We start from the raw sequence: 20,499 nt of genomic DNA on the forward strand, positions 1-20,499 counted from the left end.
AGTATTGACAGATATTTAAGCATCACTTACAGAAGCTGCTTATAGATTTTTCTTTTTATGGCCGTATACTTTCTTTGTCCAGCAAGGGATGTCCACCACATGCCGCCTGATAATTCATTAATTCAGTTGTCTAGATCGAGATCGCTATAGGAGACGCAGCGATTGGACCACATCTTGGGACTTGGAGGCTTGCAACTTGCATGTATGGCGTGCCTGAGGCCGGATCAGGACAGAAGTGTCCATATATCCCCATAGATAATTTATGAGGAATTTAGGAAAATAGGTGATCTTGTTTGGAGTTCAAGGAGATCTTTTCATCCTCTTCTTCTGTCTGTGTTTGCCACATTTTGACAGTGCCCAAGTCACTTACAGTTTATGTTTGGGTCATCAACAAGAGGCAGAAGTGAAGAACTGGTCGTCGTCGGATCTGAAAACCGATCTGAACTGGAAATGCTATTATCAAATCAAAGGAACCATAACTAGTTATGAAACTATAATTAATAGTGTTTCCATTTGATATGGACAAATCTGTGGTCATGAAAAGCGGTGATGCATGTGAAGACGAGTCAAAAGTGACAGTTTTAAGGAACTCCAAAAGCCATGATAAAGTGTTTCATAACAACAATAAGTGCTCATACATCTAATCAACCAACCTTTTGAAGGTAGTGCGGTGCTTAGAGGTATATATTCAGATAAGATTGGATTTGAAGCAGTCAAGCACCAAGTTAGGCTGAGGATGGTAGGAAGTGAAAGGTGCAGCACTGCCCTTTCTAACAATTGTTGAATAATTCAGTCAGCCGATGGTCTTGTGCACGGTTGGCCTGCCGAAAACTGATTGGTTCAGTGGGTAGAAGGGGGACGGCTCTCCTGCCTGGCTGCTTTGTGTGAGGAGCATTGCACGTTGTCCTGCTGCTTGATTCAGAAACTTCAGCAATAACTGGCCATACAATATATTCAAAAGATAACAGATCTGGTTGTTGCCTCCCCAATATGTGTCTTCATCGTGTGGTTCAGTTTTCCTCATCATATGGAAAATATGTGACTGGAAGCTAACAACAGTTCCTGCAAATCGGAGCTGCCTGATTGTCTGAAAAAGGAAAAAGAAAAAACCTACTAGAAGCATGATTTTCAAGAAAAAACACAACTTTTTTTAATTGCAGAATGACAAACTGGTCTGGCTCCTCGGTGGCAAAAGCATGTGTAGGATAGGAGTAGGGCATGGAAAGGCTATGACCTTATCCAGAAATGCGGATGAGGAGGTTACTCTCTTGAGAACCACCACCACCACACCGCCAAGATTCCAAGAACCGGATTGCTAGATAGGGGTAGATAGAATAGAGATGCAGTAGAGTCTACTGTTTGTTACCTACATCTGCATTGTCCCCAACCTAACTAAAGCATTCTTTTCTGATACGGCAAAAAGATACCATGCTTTTTTTTGAGAGGATATGAAGGAAAAGCTCTTCATGCCATCCAGCCGATAGAGCTGCAGGTACAAAGTGCAGTGTATGTATATTTCACGTTTTGTTTTGAAAAAAGAGACGAAATTTACACGAGTTTTTGGCTTCCTGAATGTGTTGTTATAGGCAAAGCTGCCGCCGGACCTGATGATAAGGTAGTACGAGGCTGCTTTCTGCAAAGCTGCCTCGTCACTCATCACTTAATCATAAGTTGAAGCAGCCTGCTTAGTGCTGACACGATTGCATTGGCCGTAAACTTTTGGACCTGCACCTTATGTATCGCAACACACAAATGACATCGACGTCTCGCCTAATTCTGTAATTCGGCGTCGTGATTCACGCTCTTGTGCTGGTGTGTTTATCCTCTTTGTGCACGTGGTCCGGATCGGATTCGGTGTGTAAAGTTCGATGGTTTGGTAAGAACGGCCAGAAATGCTTAACATGAAAAGTTCCTGTATCACCCAACAAATTATATTGTCAATAGTCCATCAACTCATTCTCACTAGCTAAGATTATAAGAGATGTAATCTTATGATGTCATAAATCTTGATTTTGGTTTTCCAAATTTTGATCCTATCGGTTGCTATAGATTTTTATCATTAAGTTAATAAAAATATTGTGTTTATCTTATATTTATCAACTCCCATTTTATATTTTATTAAAAATAAGAATTTTAGGTCACTGTACTCTTAAATATTACATTAATCGACATCATGTTACTCAACAAGATCAATGATAGAACTTGAACTGAGATATATGATGGGATAATGGAGGTAAAGAGGGAGTTATTTTATGTATTTTCCTATGGCATTGGTGGGCATTTTGTTATATAAAACAGAACTAGAGCTCATTTAAGAATTTTTTTTCATGGTTGCTTTGAGGACGACAGGCTGGAGGTTTTCCTTGAAGGATAGGTTTGTGGTACCTAAGTTTATAAGCTTTTACCAACCCTAGCAAATCTTTGATATTCTATTAATAAGCGGGACTAAGGCTTTGTTTAGTTTCTAAAATTTTTTAAGATTCTTCATCACATCGAATCTTTAGACACATGCATAAAACATTAAATATAGATAACAAATAATTAATTATATAGTTTGTCTGTAATTTGTGAGACGAATCTTTTGAGTCTAGTACTCTAGTTAGTTTATGGTTGGACAATAATTGTCAAATACAAACGAAAGTGCTAGCCAAACCTAGACATTTTGACGAACTAAACAAGGCCTAATCTTTTGGTTAAAAAAATATGTAGGCGAAGAGTCCCGGAGAAACTCTTTTTTTTCTTTATTTTTCACATAGCACAGCCATTAGTTTCTTTTTCTTTTGAGAAACAGCACAGCAGTTAGGCTGGGTTGATAAGGCCTTGTTTAGTTTCTGAAAAATTTTGGTTTTCGGTATTGTAGCATTTTCGTTTGTATTTGACAAACATTGTCCAATCATAGACTAGCTAGGCTCAAAAGATTCGTCTCGCAAATTACATGCAAATTGTGTAATTAGTTTTTGTTTTTGTTTATATTTAATGCTTCATGCATGCGTCCAAATATTCGATGTGATGGGAAATCTTGAAAAATTTTAGGTTTTTGGTGGAACTAAACAAGGCCAGTTGGGGGAGAAACTTTATGTTGATGAGGTGAACTAAAATGGAGCATGATTTCGTGGGGTTATTCGCTTGATGCTGCTGGATGGGCCGAGAGTCCGAGACCAAGAGTCCCGAACTCCCGACGGCGACGGGTCAGCATTAGGTTGGGCTTATATTAGGCTTCACCGTGTGAGTCGGCCCAATATCAGAAATCGTTAATGCGCCAGCAGCCCACCACTACATAGGGAGCGGGTAAGCCTCATGCCATTTCCAGCATTCTAGGTTTCCGTCTCGCCGCCACCGCCGCCAACTTGTCCCTCGCTCTCCCTCCTGCTCGCCGCAGCCGCCCACCGTTCGTCGCAACCGCCGCCATGGGCCGCATGTACGGGCCCGGGAAGGGCATGTCCTCGTCGGTGCTGCCCTACGCTCGCGCCGCCCCTGGCTGGGTGAGGTCGACCGCCGCGGACGTGGAGGAGATGATCGTGCGCGCCGCCAAGAAGGGCCACCTGCCGTCGCAGATCGGTGCGCTTCTCCGCGACACGCACGGCGTCCCGCTGGTCCACGGCGTCACGGGCGGCAAGATCCTGCGCATGCTCAAGGCCCGCGGCCTCGCGCCGGAGGTGCCCGAGGACCTCTACTTCCTCATCAAGAAGGCCGTCGCGATCAGGAAGCACCTGGACAGGAACCGCACGGACGTGGACGCCAAGTTCCGCCTCATCCTCGTCGAGAGCAGGGTCCACCGCCTGATCCGCTACTACCGCCGCACCAAGAAGATCGCCCCCAACTTGAAGTACGAATCCACCACCGCGAGCGCTCTTGTGGCGTGATGGATTTGAATTGATTCTCTATAGCTTTGGAGTTTGTCTTAATCCTAAGGAAGTTAAGTGATAGTTGTAGTACTTTATGCTATGTGAGGTCTTTAAATTTATCTACCCGATGCACCTAAGAAGAGGTGTGTATCTTGAGACTCAGTTATGAGACTGGATCAAGTTCTTGACTTTTGAAGCTGCATTATTCAAAATGGTTTGGAGTTGGGCTTACCTTGAGTAGGTTGGATGAAGCGAGAGACTTGGTATTTGGTTTCGCCTTTTCGCCTTTCTATCTTAGTTTCACCAATTAGTTCATGTTACAATTTTTGGTATAGCTTAGCTAGTGAGCTATTCTTTATTTTTTGAGATTTGAGGAGCCTCCAAGTAGAAAATGATACTTATGGATGTCAGTTCTCTTATCCCATAGTTTCAAATGGTCTGTGCGAGTGCTATGTTTGGTTGCCTATATCAAGTTTTTGGTTTAGGTTCTAGAATCAGTCAGGGGTGCTTCCTTAGAAATTTGGGATGTAGTTCCAATTTGAACTAGATATTAAGGATTTGGATCCTGCTGCCCAACAAGTATCTTTGGTTGGTAAGTAGCATTCCCTGTTCTATTGGTGTGGTCATGAATCATGCTATGTTTGCTATGTTTTTCTGTAACTAGTTAAGTGCCCGTGCGTTGCTACAGGTTTATATAGAATTTCATAATATATATTCACATGGTTAAAGCATACAAGAAGTATCATGACATGCAACAAAATTTTAAATTGAACAAAATTTTAAATTGGTAATTTCACTGAGTAAATAAATGACTTTTTCAGTTATAGCCTAGCAGACCTGGCCGAACAGAATAGAGGATTTAGCACCATTATATAAATCTAAACGATATTATCCTATTAAACTTATGTGTGAGTGAAATCATAAGGCGGTTGGAAAGTTCATTGATGATGGGTATAATGTTTTGTATCCACAATGCGTATTTTTCTTCCATTTTACATTTGCTCTTCTTCCCTCTAACCTCCGGCTTGCCACAGCTCACGCATGTGCTCTCGCTTTTGCTTCCACGGGAACTGAAAGCAGTGGTGGAGCCACCGCCCGGCCACCCCGGGCGGCCGGCCGGGCTCGTTAGTGACTCTAAAAAAATTTTCTTTTATGTCAAAGAAGAGTACTGTAATTTACTAAATATGTTTTACATAATAAAGATTGTCCAGGCTCTTGAAAGCTTCTGGCTCCGCCACTGACTGAAAGGAAACAGTTTTAAGAGTATAATTGGTATGTTGCTGCCAACAACAAAAATTGGTAGTAACAAGATTAAATTAGCAAAAATAAGAAAAATATAGATGAATCTTAGCACTGGTTATTCTCTTAAGTATTCAAATTCACGTAAAAAGAAAGGGTATTAATGAACTTCTAAGCTTGTGAAAGACACTCCCAACCATATGAATGCCAACATTATATTGGCTTCTCTAATTACGGACAACAGATTCATTGTACAGTAGTTACAGGCGGCTCAATGCCAAAAATCTCAAGCATATGGAGTAGGTGAAGCTATCATCAGCTCAGAGTTTGGTCACCATCAGGAAAGCACCTGCAACAAAACAAAACATGAAGCAGGTTATAGGAATCACATTTTTTTCATGAAAGAGCATGAATCACCCTCATAGTCCCGAAAGAAATAGTATCAAATTTGATATTTTTAAATCAATTTTTTCATATACCATACTTGAGTTGCCATAGGATGTCAGATTGAGTTTTTGGCCATTCAGAATTGTCGCTGTACCATCTGTTGATGTCGGGATCCCGACACTCACCTTTGCTAGTTGCGCACCTCCCTGAGCATTTCAAATGTCAAAGAAACAACAATATAATGCATATCCTTGCAACCAATAATGGAGCCTGCAGAGCATGGCCGGCCGACAGTTTAATTATTGAGAAGCTGTCTTCACAGAAGTGATGAATGCAACTTTGAAAAAGGGGTCCGTTGATTACATATTGTTGGAATGATTTTCTGCAACCTTAACATTGATCCTTTGATCCAAACAAACAGAGAAAGCACAATGGCTTATTTCACCTGATTGGACAACTTAAGCTTTGGATGCAATTTTCACTAAGAATGAAACACATATAAGACACTTGGGCATCCATTCCTATAACAGAACAAAGAATCTCTTCCAAACTGCATCAACCAAGGGGAGAGTTTCTTCTGAGAACAAGCTATAACATATAAATTTTTGAAACTTGGCTACCTACTGTTACCACTCAATGTCATTGCCTTTTTTTCCTGCCTGATATCCTTTTGTCCTTCAAATTACTGAGCACAGCAGTGGAGCAGTATGGGCAACTTTAAACTAAAATGGTTAGGGAATTTTGTCAAGAATAGGCTGTGTGACTCAGCAATGAGGTATCTTTGGGGCTCGAGGCTAATAAGGAAACTAAAGCTTCAAAGAAACACATTTAGGTATTGCCTCCTTTCCACTGTTTTTTGGTTGATCCATGTTTAAAGTGCCTCATTACTAAGCAAAAATACTGTGATGTATCCCAACAAAGAAACAGGTCACTTGCCTACAAGTAAGGACAGAGCATTGACACCTTTATAGAAGAAGCTGAATCAACCTATAGATAAGGATAGAGCATTGACACCTTTATACAAGAAACTGAATAAGAAATAAATAATTGGTTGCCAAATTCACCATACCACTTTGATTTTTTGGATGCACAGATTGTGTTTGGTAGACAATTGTCTGCTATCCAAATATCTACGCAAATAAGTTCTCTGTCTTTGTGCTCTCCAAATAGCTGCAGAACAAAATGAGTAACATGTTAGTTCTCTAACTATATGCAGAAAGTGTAGGATAACCAATGCATTAGGAGGCCAAGAATAGTGAATAGGTTACATTACATATCAGGGTGAGGGATATACAAATGGAGAGTTAATGATTTTGGTCCTTAAGTGATTCAGTATCGGAATCCAATATATACATAAAGTCCTATATTTTGACACTTGTTAGCACGACAGTTTAGTAACGATAAGGAGACTTGCTCCGCCATGTAGGAATAGGCACAATCTGCAATTCACAAAACATGATTTTTTTTAACAAATGGAGAGTTACAAGCAGTGAGCGCCTGAGCATCACAAGATAAAAAAAATGAAAGATGTTGGCATTGGCTTGTCATTCAGTTAATTTCAGTTTATCACCAAACTGAAACACGTAGTTGGATTACATAGGAACTACAATTATCAAACAAAATTGAAAAGTAAAGTAACAAATGAACAGAAAGACTCTGCCGTCAAAACTTCTCACATGAAAAAGCTGTCACCGTGTGTAATAAAATAAAAAAAGGAAGACCCAGCACAAGATTACCTCACAGACGGACGCCGACCTTGCTCTTTATCCACTCGTTCGTCTTCCCACCTCCCAGTCGTATCTTTTGTACTCCAGCAGACCACGGGCGTTCCCCTTCCATGTCAAAACTCTGCTGAGATCTTCATGCTTTCATCATTTTTCTTCCCCTTCCAGATGCCATCCTCGTCGCGTGCATGGCTGAAGGCATGAAGTTGGAAACGGTGAGGATGATGGTTGTGGTTGACGACATCGTGGGCATTGCGGCATCTCAGCATCACACGCATGGGCCCGACATGAATCAAGCTTCCAGCATCGAGATCCTGCCTCAGGCAAACGGTCGTCGGGGCTAGGACTGGTGATCTATCGTCGGCGAGGGGCACAGGCGCGGGCGAGCGAGCTGTCACGAGCGAACAGGCTGGGCGACGCAGCACTACCGAACGGGTCGGAGGTGATGTTCAGCCCCAGATGTCCATCTTGGACATGATCTTCACGATGGCCGATGGTGGAGGCTCCCACCTCCCAATGGCCGCCGCCTCCTCCTCCGCCCAATTCCCATCCAGTAGGCAGCCGCTCGCTCGGCTCCAGATCCCACGCCGTGACAGGGCGCCACACCACACCACATGGCGGCGGATGCGGCGCGGCAGGGCCTGTGCGCCCGCCGGAGGCGCGGCGGCGGTGTGTCGGACAGCCCCGACCTCCGCCCGCTCCTGTCCTCAGCCGCGTCCCCGACGGCGGCGGGGGCGAGGGAGTGGGGGCGAGGTGGAAGCTGCCACCCAAGTCGCCCTCGTCGTCGACACCATCATTCTACAGCTCGCTGACCTTGTCCAGGCTGGCCGGGCTCGGCGGGCTCCTCGACCCGCATCGCATCCTATCGCTCGGCCGCGTCTTTCCCATCGACCCTGACGCCGACACAGTCCCATCGCCGCCACTCCCGCTCCCTCCTCCTCCTCCGCTGCCGCCGGCTTCCTTCATTGAGGATCCGACAATTATGCCCCGCGCGGAGCAACCGGTGGTGGTGGTGCTGGCGTCAGCGGCATTGCCATCGGCCACGGTGGCGCCACCGCCGCCAGTGGTGGCCATGCGGGAGGAAGCGGACGCAGCGGCTGCCGGCTGGCGTGCTGGATGTGAGGCCTGGTGGTTTGCACGGGTCGCGTCTGTGCATGTGGGGCCCACCTGTCAGCGCGAAGGAGTCGAGGCGATGCTTGGTCGCGGGCGGAGCGAAGGAGTCTGTGGACGATTGTTCTTCGTATGTTTTAGTTGTAGAAGATTTATTTTCTGAGAGGAGAATAGCTAACAAGTAAGAAGCTTAAAAAGTTGTCAGAGCATTGGTGTTTTTTTTCCCTCTCTTTGGTTCTAGGTGCCATTAATTTTAGTTCCAAGTCAGGAGATCATGCAATGGTGTTTCCATTTCTATTTCAGAATAATTTAATCAAGTGAACTTGAAGTTGAGATTTCCTTGCCATGCTATCATGCAATTTAGGGTGAGTATTAATGCTTTCACTTTAGAGCTAAAAATAAAAACATTGACTGGCAAGGTTGTAATTAAAATATCATTGTTTGGGGCTCTTACCTGTCATCTGTCATGTCTGGTTAGTTCCTGGCTTCATATTTGACTCTGTTAAAGTAGATTGCATGCCTAGAGAATGTAATAGGGTTATTCATGATTTGTCTGCTCTTGGTCCATGTGCTCTGCAGAAGCCAACTATGTGCTTGATGTAATTCTGCATTGTATTGTCCTAGTTACTGAGAATATATCTTATGATTAATTAAAGTATTGTTTCGTCTAAAAAATGGTTATTGATATTACTCCCTTTGTCCCATATTTTTGGTTGTTTTAGCTCTGGGCATGGGAATTAAGGATGAGTGGAAAAGGTGTGAGAATGACAAATAATTTGGGACAATTCTAGAAAGCTAGAATGGCTCTTGTTATGGGATGTAAGGAGTATTTATGTTCAGAGCATGTCTACTTCTTGATTGGGCTATTTCCTTAGCTGATGGTCTAGCAAACATGGTTAGATATGCTACAATGCTAGATTACTATATGGTCTCTGTTCTCGCTAACAGTCCACTAGGTTTCCTTACGGAAATTATTTCTATTTTCCTTTGAAGAATTTTATCCGAAAATGATTCAAGACTGGGTATTTTGTTGGTTTAATTTATAGCCCTGTTCTTCTGCACTACTTCACAATGGTGTTTTCCTCTCATATGCATCGGCATAAGCCAAATATCATGTACATTCTCTGTGAGGAGTACAACTAAACCTCCAAAGGTTATTATTTTCAGAGCAGTGGTGTAACACAGTAACCTATCCTGTTCCTATAGATGGCCATCGGGTCGTGCCGGCCCGACCTGGCGGCCCGGCGTGCCGTGCCGTGCCGTGCCGTGCCTGCCCCGGGCCGCGCCGTGCCGTCGTGCCGGCCGGGCCGTGCCATCACCGTGCCTCATGCCGGGGGTATGGCCTAAGGCACGGCCCGAAGGCACGGCCCGCGGGCCACCGGGCCAAAGTCGTGCCAGGCCAGTAACAGGCCTATATTTTCTTTTTTTTTTTGTTTAGAATTAGCAAGCTACATTTCTTAACAGGCCAATTATGATGGATGTATGGGCCAACAGACCTACAATTTCTTTTTTTTAGAATTAAAAAGCTATATTTTTTACTGGGACATAAACATCGGGTCGTGCCTGAGCCGTGCCACGGGCCACGGTGGCGGCCCGTGCCCGGGCCGGGCCAAAATGCCGGGCCGCGGGCCGGGCCAACGGGCCACGGGCTGCATGGCCATCTATACTTGTTCCACTAAATTTAGATCTCAAAGCTGTATATAATATGTATATAGTGAGCTTGAAGCTTTGTAACTCCATAACTTGTCTCATGCAATGTTGAGTGACCATTTGCATTGTCGAGCTGGAACCTAGAACTATTGGGTGGTGTTTGTTTTGGTGCTGGCTTTCATGTTGTAATGCCTTGATATCACTAGGTGGTTTTTAAGTCGCTAAGTTCATGTTTATTGTTTGGGTCAGGTCTGTTTACTTGGTCTGTTTCCTTGGCAAAGGATCAAGTCTAACAGGCATAGGATAGCTATGATCTCCTTGCTACCACCCCACTGAGAATTCAGGATGAAATTGTTTTGAGAATATTTTGACCATAATGATTATGGATCTGGGGCAAACCATCTACTTAGACTTTGCAGTATTTTGACCATAATGAGTATGTCCTTGCTACCAGCTATAGCCTAAAGATCTGGTGATCTGATACACAATCCCTTTAGTCAATTTAATACGTAGGTGCTTCCAGTTGTAACAACCAGACATTTTTTTTGTCATCAGTTGGTTGCAGTTTGCACATATATTAGTGGTTGCATATAAGTTTAGTTCCTAATTAGAAACTCTAATCCCATCCATGAGTGACAATGATTGATCAAATAAAGCATCCGCGCTTTATCATGTGGACGCAGTGTTGGCTGGTGCTTGTAGCGCTGGGAATTGTTGTCGCATGCACGCCACTGGTCATGATAATGCAGCATGATTTTCGATACAGTTGGATGCTTGATTTGAATTGATCGCGGACATCGTCTGCACTTGCTGTCTGGATTTCATATCATTTTTTTTATTCGCAAAGGTCTTGAACAGGATTCAAATAGTTGCAGTTTTTGGACTGTTTTGATCACTGCTACAGGGTTTGGTTTCAGCTGCTCAACCTCTTTTGTATGATTTCAACTTTCAAGGAACGAGAAACTCGTATCTCGGTGAATGATTCATTTCAGTTGGTTGGATAGTTGGTTTGGATATATAATATTTATCTTGCTCAACATTTCTCTATGTTTTGGACCACTCAACCACTGTGACTAACCGCATTAGTCGGCTTATTTTATCTCGGAACCTGGTTTGGATAGTTAATCTTATTGGTAGACCATGCTTTCGTACTCATGTCTGCTGCACATGTTAGCAAACATATTTGTACTGCTGAGTCAGGTCAAGTCAGACAGATCGAGATGCCATCTACTCTGTCTTTGCCTTGCTTCTGATGTGGTATACGATGGAGAACAAATTGACTGAGAGCGTACTCGCATGTTCTGGTCAAAGCCGGGCAAGAATTCCTGATGCCGCAAAGTGCAGGATAAACAAGGACGTTGCTGGTACACTTGCCATGTTATTAAAATTGAGCACACCATTTGTATATGTATAAACCAGAGATCGCCGGACATGTTGCCATGGCGCCGTCTGATCGGACAGTTCATCGCCGAGCAATATTTTATGGCTGGATCCAACAGCTTCCTAGCCTGCGAATCTGCATAAATATTTATGATCTTTCAGACAGTTGGGTGCGTACTGTTTTAAGCATCTCACAAAAGAGTCTCTTCTCCGGTGCGGCGACCTCCGTCCCTCCCTTGCTCGCGCTTCATTCTTGTGTCCATGGCCAGCCTCGTGCACCAGGCGTCCATGCCGGCGATGGCGCCGCCATGCGACGATGAGCTGGTCCCGCAGGGCTTCAGCTGCTTCGGGCGCTCGCTGTCGCGGGCGTCGTCGTCGAGCCGGCTCGAGTACAGGGCGCTGCAGCACGAGCACGGCGAGGAGAGGCGCGCCGCCGCCGCCGCGCACGACGCGCGGTCGACGCGCGCCAAGCTGCGGTGGAAGGCGGTGGCGCACGAGATCATGGCCAAGGGCGGCGGCGGCGGCGCGCGGCGGAGGAAGCAGCAGCAGCAGCAGCAGCTGGCGGCCTTCAGCTACGACTCCCGGAGCTACGCGCTCAACTTCGACCAGGGCGCCGACGAGTAGCAGCAGCAGCAGCAGCATCTGCATGCTGGGAGCTTGCTGCGGGCGGCGGGCCTGCTTTCGGCCGGCTGACCCTGCGGGCGGTGCGGATCGGAGCCTGAAACAGCGCGGTGGAACGTGCGACCCGGGGGAGCAGCGACGACCGGCCGGCGAGGGAACAACGGTGATCTGCCCAAGGTGGAGAGGAAAGCATGAGTTTTCCTGTGTAAAGTAAAGATCTACTACTCCGTACTAGAGATCAAGTTCAGCCCTTGCTCTAGTTTCCTTTGTTTGGACTTGGACGTCTCTTTTTCTAATTCAGATGGCACGATCATGTTTCGGTGATTCGTCCTGCAATGTTCGAGTGGTGCAATAAGAGCTGGCTCCTCAAAGTAGTTTCTTCAGTCCGTGTTATTTTTACTACTGTTCTTTGTCGCTTCATGCTTCGCCAAGACAGTACTACAATATAACGTATATCAGTGTAGTATGTGCGCCAATGTAGTTTTAGGCTCGGCACATCACACCGTTTAGTTGCCGCCTTGCTGATCAGTAATTAAGCCAAGCCTAAGCTGAATCAGGGAAGAAGGGTATAGGATTTCGACGGAGGAAGGAGCATTCACGTAGGGGCATGGGCAAATGTGAGCCAGATTCTTGTCAAAATAAATTTGTTTCTATGAACAACACCTAAATACTGAATCAAACGGATTTTGAGATTAACTTACAAGTTCTTCAAATATGCCTAGTTGTCACAGGACTTGGAAAAAATGAACAAGCAAGTTGAATGTTTTTTCTTTTTTTTTTTTAAAAAAACTAATCATTCACATAGCCAGCTTGACATCCTTTTTACCAGCTGAGCAACGCTTGAGCAGTGAGCTTATCAGTCGAATCTGCCAGCCATTTAGCAGTGTTTCTCTCTCACAACAAATCAGTCAATAGTACTTTTTGTCATGGCTTATCAGCCAAACTAACAAGGTTATGTTGTGAGAGAAAAAAAATATTATTACAGCTGATTTGACTGCAAGACTATACTCACTCTGTCTTAAAGGGGCAATTCTCGATGTCGAGAAGTCAAATAATTTTGAATTTGATCAGATCTAAAAAAGAAATAGCAACCTTTGTATTGCCGAATAATCATTACATTATATTAATTATGAAATACATTCTTTTAGTAGAGACATAAGTTTATAAATTTCATCGATCTTAAGAAATAATTCATGACATTCCACAAAATTTTGGAGAGTCAAAGCATTTCAAGTTTAACCAAAATTATAGAGAGAATCATAAAGATTTATGACATTAAAGGGGGTGTTTAGTTCCCCTTTTATTCCATTTTTTTTGAATTTTCGTCCATTGTTTGGCATAATGGAACTAAACACCATGTAAATTTTTTAACAGAAAGGTGGCTACTCCCCATTTTAAATTTTGGCCTCAAGAGGTCAAAAAAGGCCCAAGAGAGCCTCAAGAGGCGCCCAAGTGAGCAATAAATTCTGCATTTTAGATGTAACTAAATATAAGCCTAAAAAATTTGGCATTTTGCATTCCATCATTCCAAAGTAGTTGGTATTTTGCATTTTGTATTTTTATAGGGAATTAAACACCCCCTAAATAGATATACTATGAAAATATAATTAAAGAAAAATCTAATGATACTTAATTAGTATAATAAATGTTATTATATTATCATATAAATTTTAGTCAAACTTAAAATACTTTGACTCTCTAAAATTTTTGAAATATGTTATAATTTGGGATGGTTGGAGTGCTAATTTGGTCTAAATCTAGAATTTAGCTGTGCCCGCGACAGATGTGGGGAAATGGAGAAGACTTTTGGGCCTTGGCCACGAGCCCACGGCATCAGCAGCAAATCTAAAGGGCCCTTCGTGCGAGAACACGTCGGTGCCGTGCCACCAGCAACGGAGCCCCACCAGGCACCGCACTGCGCCACTGCCCATGGTGGACGCACGCCTCGCGGCGCGCCCACCCCGCCCGCGTGCCCCTGTCCGCCTCCCGTTTGCCGCCTCCACCGCAACGCGGCGCGCGGGGTGGCGGTGCCCTCGCGATCCTCGTGTCGATTCCAGCGGCGGGGGTACCTTTCCCTTTCCCTCCCCTGGCCGTTGCCCGCGCCTCGCGGTCGCGCACCGGAACCGGAGCCCCGCGGCGAATCTAGGTTTGCCTCCGCCCCGCCCTCTCCTCCCGACACTCCCGGCGGCTGGAATTAGGACGAGGGTAACAGGGGACGGAGGCTGCGAGGGACGCCCCCTCGTCGAATGCACCGGCGACCGATCTGTTGAGGAGCAGCCGGAGCACGCAGGAGGTTAGTCTAGGCACGTATCGCCTCTCACCCTCTCTTGCCCCCCTAGACGGTTCGATCCAATGTGCTTCTGTTGGCTGATCGGGTTATGCGGATGCCGGATGCGTGTAAATTGAGCTGAATTCCAGATTTAGTCCCATTTATTCGGATTAGTAGACGCCATAATCATATTTCCTTCACTTCCGCCAAATTTTGCACTTGATATCGTCTTGAGTTGGTGGTGAAATGCTTATTCTGGGTTTCTAACTCTACCTCGAGCGTGACGGTGGTCGGTGGTGGACATTTTTATGCGGTCGTGAGGAGGACTGAGGAGGCCACGGGGCCAAAAGTGTGAGAGTGACGTGGTGATGGCCTGATGGGAGGCCGGGGGCAGGATGTCTGGATGCGTGACTCATCAAGGGTCTAGAGAAAGGGAAGGATTGGAGAAACGGTTTAGATAATTCGAGGGCGATGTGAGTGAGGATAGGCGGCCAGCCACACTTGCAATTTATTTTATGTGCGTCAACAAGCTGCCTACCAGTTGATTTTCCAAACTGGTTTACATATGTTTGTCTGATTACTGACCTAACCCTATGCTTTCTACTCCTATTTACTATTGTGACTTTTGACTTGAGGAATTAGAAAGCACAGCCCAATTTATTTGTACAGATTGCTCGCAGCAATCTGTTATGTTCTGTTCTGTTCTGATATTTGTTTATAAAATGCTCAATAAAGATCTGCTATTAATTGAGAAGAGAATCTATGAATTGATTGGCCATGAAGTTGCATTTTTTTTTTCATTTGCTTGAAAAGAATGGAGCCTTTCTTGTTGTTTTCTGAATGATATAACTGCACACTGTAGTTGAGGGGAAAGCATTGAAAATGTCATCTACTGTGCCGAAGTCATCAAATATCTTCTGGCATGATTGTCCAGTTGGCAAGACTGATCGCCAGAAGCTACTCAAGCAGAAAGGCTGTGTTGTGTGGATTACCGGCCTTAGTGGTTCAGGTAAGCAAACCTTGCTTTCTCTTGAACTGGTTTGTTGTGTGCTTCTTGCACTGTTGATGCAATTGTTTAAATTTCCAAGCTAAGATAATGTCAACTGCAGTTGGTGACTCTTTCTGCTTCGCATATATTATATCCTCTTTGTTTAACTCTTGTTGACCATTGTTGTTGTTGGATAATGTCATCTGCCATTTTTATGTACATGGACTGAGATTTCTATACTGCACTGTTTTGCTTGAATTATTGAATTCTATTAAAGTCATTGTGGCCCAATGCTTTGATTACTGTTTTATTCATTTTAGAGTAACAAAATCGATGCTTTCACAGTATTGTTATCGAATGGCTTCCTAGTTTTCTTTTCTCTGCATCCATGCATTTCCATCTTGTTCATGAATTTGGCCAAAACTTGTATTTGTTTCAAGAAAATAAGTTCAACTCTGTTCTAGATGTATCAATAAGAAACCTATTCATTTTGGCCTGGATAATTTACATACCTTATTTTCATTTGCCTTAAATTCATACAAATAACTTTCAGGTTCTTATAAAAGGTAAATATGCACTGAAGCTGTGTAGTACTTACATAGTTTGCTGACATGTATGGATGCTCTTTTGGGCAGTTACTCTGCTGGTCTCTTGAAGTTTGGTTTAGGTTAGTATAGAGGGGAAGTGCCTTGAGCACCTTGATGAATCTCTCGTAAGCTGGTGACCCCAGCAGAACTAAACTTTGCTTTCTATAAATAGGGACCAATGGTCTTTGGTCTAAAAAAGGTAAATATGCAAAGTTTCTAAAAGAACTGTGATATATTTTTTTTCCAATTTGTATGCCATATGCCTATCCTGTTTACTGCCACTACATTCTTACATTGCATTTTTTTAAAAAAAATAAATCAGAATCTATTTTCTGTTCTTTAAAAGGATGGCTACATTTAAATGATAAATCTCAAATATCATTTGTGTTTCCAAGTGAAACTTTTAGTTTTGTAGATGGTATTTTTTTTATCTAATTTCTTTTCAATTTTTTCATCTTGCCAAGGTAAAAGTACGTTGGCATGTACATTAGGTCGGGAGCTCCACACAAGAGGGAAGCTTGCATATGTCCTTGATGGTGATAACTTAAGACATGGTCTGAACAAGGATCTTGGCTTTAACGCTGAAGATCGTGCTGAAAATATAAGGAGAGTTGGTAAGTGTCTCACCAACATAGATATGTCTATAATATTTATAGAAACTCCCATGAAAGTAAAAGAGTGATAAACAAGTCCTGCATTAGCCATTATTTTATCTTCCCAGTATTCTGCAGTTCACATTTTGTTTCAACTATTTTGGACAGGTGAAGTAGCAAAGTTATTTTCAGATGCGGGCCTTGTATGTATTGCAAGTTTGATATCTCCATATAGGAGGGACCGTGAATCTTGCCGTGCAATGTTGTCTGATGGTAGCTTTATTGAAGTAAGAGATGCATTTTATTTGTTTTTGTACTTAGTGAACTTAGTGACCTCAAGGGTTTACCGCCAAACACCTGTGAACTTTTGCAGGTTTTCTTGAACATGTCCTTGGAATTGTGTGAAGCAAGGGATCCAAAGGGCCTCTATAAGCTTGCTCGTGCAGGAAAAATAAAGGGTAAAGTTCATATGATGGTTGGTGTCCAAAATGGAAATAGTTTAGAGTGCTTAGTGCTTCCTGCAGAGCAAAATTGGTTCAAACCTGAAATATTTTTAAATGTGAATCCCATTTCTGGCTTGTTTTGTAATGTTAGGTTCACTGCCTAAAGAACAATTTAAAATACTATTTGAGTCGAATTATGCTTTCTTTGGGAAGCAGCTCCTTAATTCTGATATGATTTTGCAGCTACAGTCAAATTTTGATGATGCATGTACTGTCAATGTGAAAATGATTTAATTTTCTCGAACAGGAAGGAGAGTCAAGAGTGTGTACCATTATATTAAGAATAAGAAAAAGGGTATAAGAAACCCGTAGAACAGCCACTCACACCAGCACCTTTAGACTAAGACAAAAATGATCTTGACCTGGATCTGATAATACACTACAAATGGAACCTTAGGGAATCAGATTTTTTGGCCATATGCTATGTTTAGATTCTTCTATTTGGTTCCTTGGCTATACTGCAATGACCAATGGTGTTGCTGCTAGAAAATGTGTAAGCTTGTAGGTTCTATTTTGTTAATATGCTCTTTTTTCACATTTGCTCACTCATTGATCATGTTACTTCTGAATGTTGAATTTAAATAAATTCAACTGATATGTTTTGAATCTTTACCAGACCTGAACCATGGAGTTAGAGTTAGAGGCCAGTGCATGGTAGGGCCCTTAAATATTTTCTTTTCAGGTGTCAGAATGCCCATTTGTAAGTTAGCTCAAAGTGTTCTCTAGTCGAGAAATGGAAAAGCAGAAAATGAGTAAGCCTGAAAGTTTTAACCATTAATCATCTACTGTAAAAGGTATCTTATATGAACAGAAACATGTTCACTGCAAAAACTCCGTTGTGGGCAGGTCTTATCTTCATTTTTAAAGTCAACCTGTCTTGTTAACTCATATAGAGTTTAGTCAAGCTTCAAGTTTTAAACATGGTTTGTTGCAGGTTTTACAGGAATAGATGACCCTTATGAAGCACCACTGAATTGCGAGGTACATCATTATATTAGATTTTCTGCCATCTTCACTTGTTGAAGTGTGTATTATAAAGGTGTTAATGTAACTGTTGGTTTTGGTCCATATAAAAAATTGGTAGCCTGAAACTCGAGATTCAATGTCGTAGGAAACACATGGTTGGATTAAGAGAAGAGGTCGAATTAAGAGAAGAGAGTGTGCTTTATCATTTTCTTTTATTGCAACATGGTGAATTGTGTAGGTTTAACAGGCTGTTTAGCTATTTGCATAGGACAGTTGTGGGTAGCAAATGTTGGCTACACCACGACACTAAGTATATGGGGATTGTAATAAGACATTCTAAAATTGTCATGTTTATAGCTGACAAAGATGGTTAAATTGATTTCATGGTATAAGAATGAAATCATGTTTGATTGTTTTCTATGCTGGTATCTCTTTGTTTGTGGCCTATACATGTTGATTGTCTTGCTTTACTTGCAGATTGAGATCAAAGAAGCTGATGGTGTATGCCCTTCGCCTTCTGACATGGCAGGGCAAGTGGTTACTTACCTTGAGGAGAAAGGCTTCCTGCACGAGTAGACTGAATCCAAGCAACATTCAGGGAAGATTTCAATCAGACTAGCGCAGAATAAGTCAGACGCGCTGGCAGTTACCACATAGTTACATAGATTGATCTGAATGCGTTAGTATTTTTCTTTCCGCAATTCCTCTGCCACAAATTCCATGCAGTTTCATTCAGATGAACCTAGATGGTTCCTGATTTCTTTGACTTCTGGAATAGATTACCTGTATGCAATTCTGATAACCACTTGGGGGCAATGGCAATCATTTTCAGGGGAAGGTACACCTAATGTTAATAGGAGCTGTCTTCTTATTATGCTCCACTTTCTGGAGTCCCGAGATGTACAGCGTGTTGCTGAAACATCCGCGTGTGGCGTGCTGCATGTGGCAGGTTACCAGTACCAGGACGTCAACCATAATATTTCTAGCTAAAATTCTTCACAAAGTGTAATGCAAATATTTTTCTTCGGTCAACCTGAACTTTGGTCACGACTAATTGCCTCGCTTGCCCGATCTAGTTTTGCTTGCCCGCATCAACAAGCGTCGGGATAAAGGTCGTACATATTTCACGGGAGTAATGCGCTCGGCGCTTCGCGTCCGCGGACAGGTTGGACCCGGTACGCTGGAATTGTCCAAGCACCACACAGGAGCGTGCTGCAACTGCAACGTGCGGTTTTTACCATGATCTACTATTCTATCGTTCTATATATGCATCTCGGCGCAACAGGATCTGTCACCGGCTCACCGCCAGGCGTTAGCACGAGAAAAATGACCCAAGACATAAACCGTCTCTTGATGAGGCTGAACGCTGAAGCACGCTTACCGGTCCCCAGCTGAACAACGCAGGTAGCTGCACACAAGTACAGGCGTACATTTTAGTCCAAGGAAACTCGGGCTCAGCACACGAGAAAACGACCAACACAAAATCGCCGGGGCCGTGCGCCTTCCTCGCGCGCGCGGCGACGGGGACTCGTGGGCGCCGGGGCGCCGGTTGGCCATCGTGCACCCCTGCCTCACGGCACCCTCGCCCGCACACGTAAAATTCCCGCGCGCTCGCTTCGGCTCTCAGCCTCCTCAGAGCTCAGACCCACGCTCCCACTCCACGCAATGACGCAACCAAATTAAAAAAAGCCCGCACCCAGGTTTACACCGCGCGCGCCGCGCGGCGGCAACGCGACACAAAACCCGACGAAGCCAAACCGAGCAAGCAAAGCAAGCATCCGACCAACCCCCGGGCGCGCGACGCGAGCAACGGAATGGTGTTCAGCGCCTCGTTCGTGGCGGCGGCGGCGCGCGTGCCGGCGGAGCTGTGCCAGCGGCCGCCGCGCCCGGGGCGGCGGCGGGTGAGCGCGGACGACGTCCTGCGCGCGCTGTTCCTGCCGCCGGCGCGGGAGCTCGGGCGCCTCGGGGACTTCCTCTTCGCCTTCTTCTGCCTGCCGCTGCCGGAGTACTACCTGACGGGGTCCGGCCGCGGCGGCGGGTGGGTGGCGCGGGCGCCCGACGCGGTGCTGTACACCTACCGGAGGTCTCTCTCGGTCAGCTCGTCGTCGTCCTCATCCTTCTCGTCGTCGATGTCTTCGTCGGAGGAGGATTGATTGCTGACGAGGAATAATAATAATCTGTATAGGTTGCGGAATGCAACGGCAGGGTTCGTGTTTGTTTGTGTAGTAGGAGAATCATTAGGTGTGACTTGTACGCCCAATTCTTTTGTGACCTCTTTACCCAAAAAAAAAAAAATCTTTTGTGACCTCTGCGTATATATCCAATGATTTGATATAGATAAATGTTCAGTTTTTCTTGTGAGCTGCAAAATCTAAATGATTCTCTTCGCAGTACTTTACCATTTTTAGAGGAAGCAATTGCTTACTTCTACTTTTCATAATGTATATATCAACTTTTGTAATGTGATTTTTTTTAAGAAAAAGTCTACTTTTCCTCCTACTTTCACGAAAGTCCGTTTTTCCTTCATCAACTCCAAAACCGGGCAAATCACCCCCATCAACTTTTCAAACCGTGTATTTTACCTCCTTGGAGCGGTTTCGAAAGTAGTTTTGCTACAGTGAATAGAGGTTTGTTGCA

At 44.0% G+C, this 20,499-nt stretch overlaps 4 protein-coding genes across 9 annotated transcripts; all 4 read left to right on the forward strand.

The window, feature by feature from the left end:
- On the forward strand, window positions 3,285–4,096 carry LOC8055671 (40S ribosomal protein S13-1). The gene has a single exon (XM_002460851.2). The coding sequence runs from the start codon at window positions 3,408–3,410 to the stop codon at window positions 3,861–3,863; it is 456 nt and encodes a 151-aa protein (XP_002460896.1). The 5' UTR covers window positions 3,285–3,407; the 3' UTR covers window positions 3,864–4,096.
- On the forward strand, window positions 7,689–9,652 carry LOC110432785 (WAS/WASL-interacting protein family member 3-like). The gene is made up of 2 exons (XM_021453612.1): window positions 7,689–8,345; window positions 9,512–9,652. Exons 1-2 carry the CDS (start codon window positions 7,689–7,691, stop codon window positions 9,650–9,652), a joined length of 798 nt encoding a protein of 265 aa, XP_021309287.1.
- Window positions 11,263–12,102, forward strand: LOC8055672. The gene has a single exon (XM_002460852.2). It carries the CDS (start codon window positions 11,597–11,599, stop codon window positions 11,957–11,959), a length of 363 nt encoding a protein of 120 aa, XP_002460897.1. The 5' UTR covers window positions 11,263–11,596; the 3' UTR covers window positions 11,960–12,102.
- LOC8055673 (adenylyl-sulfate kinase 3) lies at window positions 13,831–18,716 on the forward strand. 6 transcript variants are annotated; one of them, XM_002460853.2, is made up of 7 exons: window positions 13,837–14,249; window positions 15,088–15,234; window positions 16,265–16,414; window positions 16,562–16,680; window positions 16,767–16,851; window positions 17,831–17,877; window positions 18,340–18,716. In XM_002460853.2, the coding sequence occupies exons 1-7, from the start codon at window positions 13,886–13,888 to the stop codon at window positions 18,436–18,438; spliced, it is 1,011 nt and encodes a 336-aa protein (XP_002460898.1). In that variant the 5' UTR covers window positions 13,837–13,885; the 3' UTR covers window positions 18,439–18,716. The 6 variants fall into 6 exon arrangements, 3 of the variants coding, with proteins under 3 accessions (XP_002460898.1, XP_021309812.1, XP_021309813.1); XM_021454137.1 differs by having other exon boundaries at window positions 13,840–14,102; XM_021454138.1 differs by having other exon boundaries at window positions 13,910–14,259.

This window comes from Sorghum bicolor, chromosome 2 (genome assembly GCF_000003195.3).
Source record: "Sorghum bicolor cultivar BTx623 chromosome 2, Sorghum_bicolor_NCBIv3, whole genome shotgun sequence".
Taxonomy (NCBI): domain Eukaryota; kingdom Viridiplantae; phylum Streptophyta; class Magnoliopsida; order Poales; family Poaceae; genus Sorghum; species Sorghum bicolor.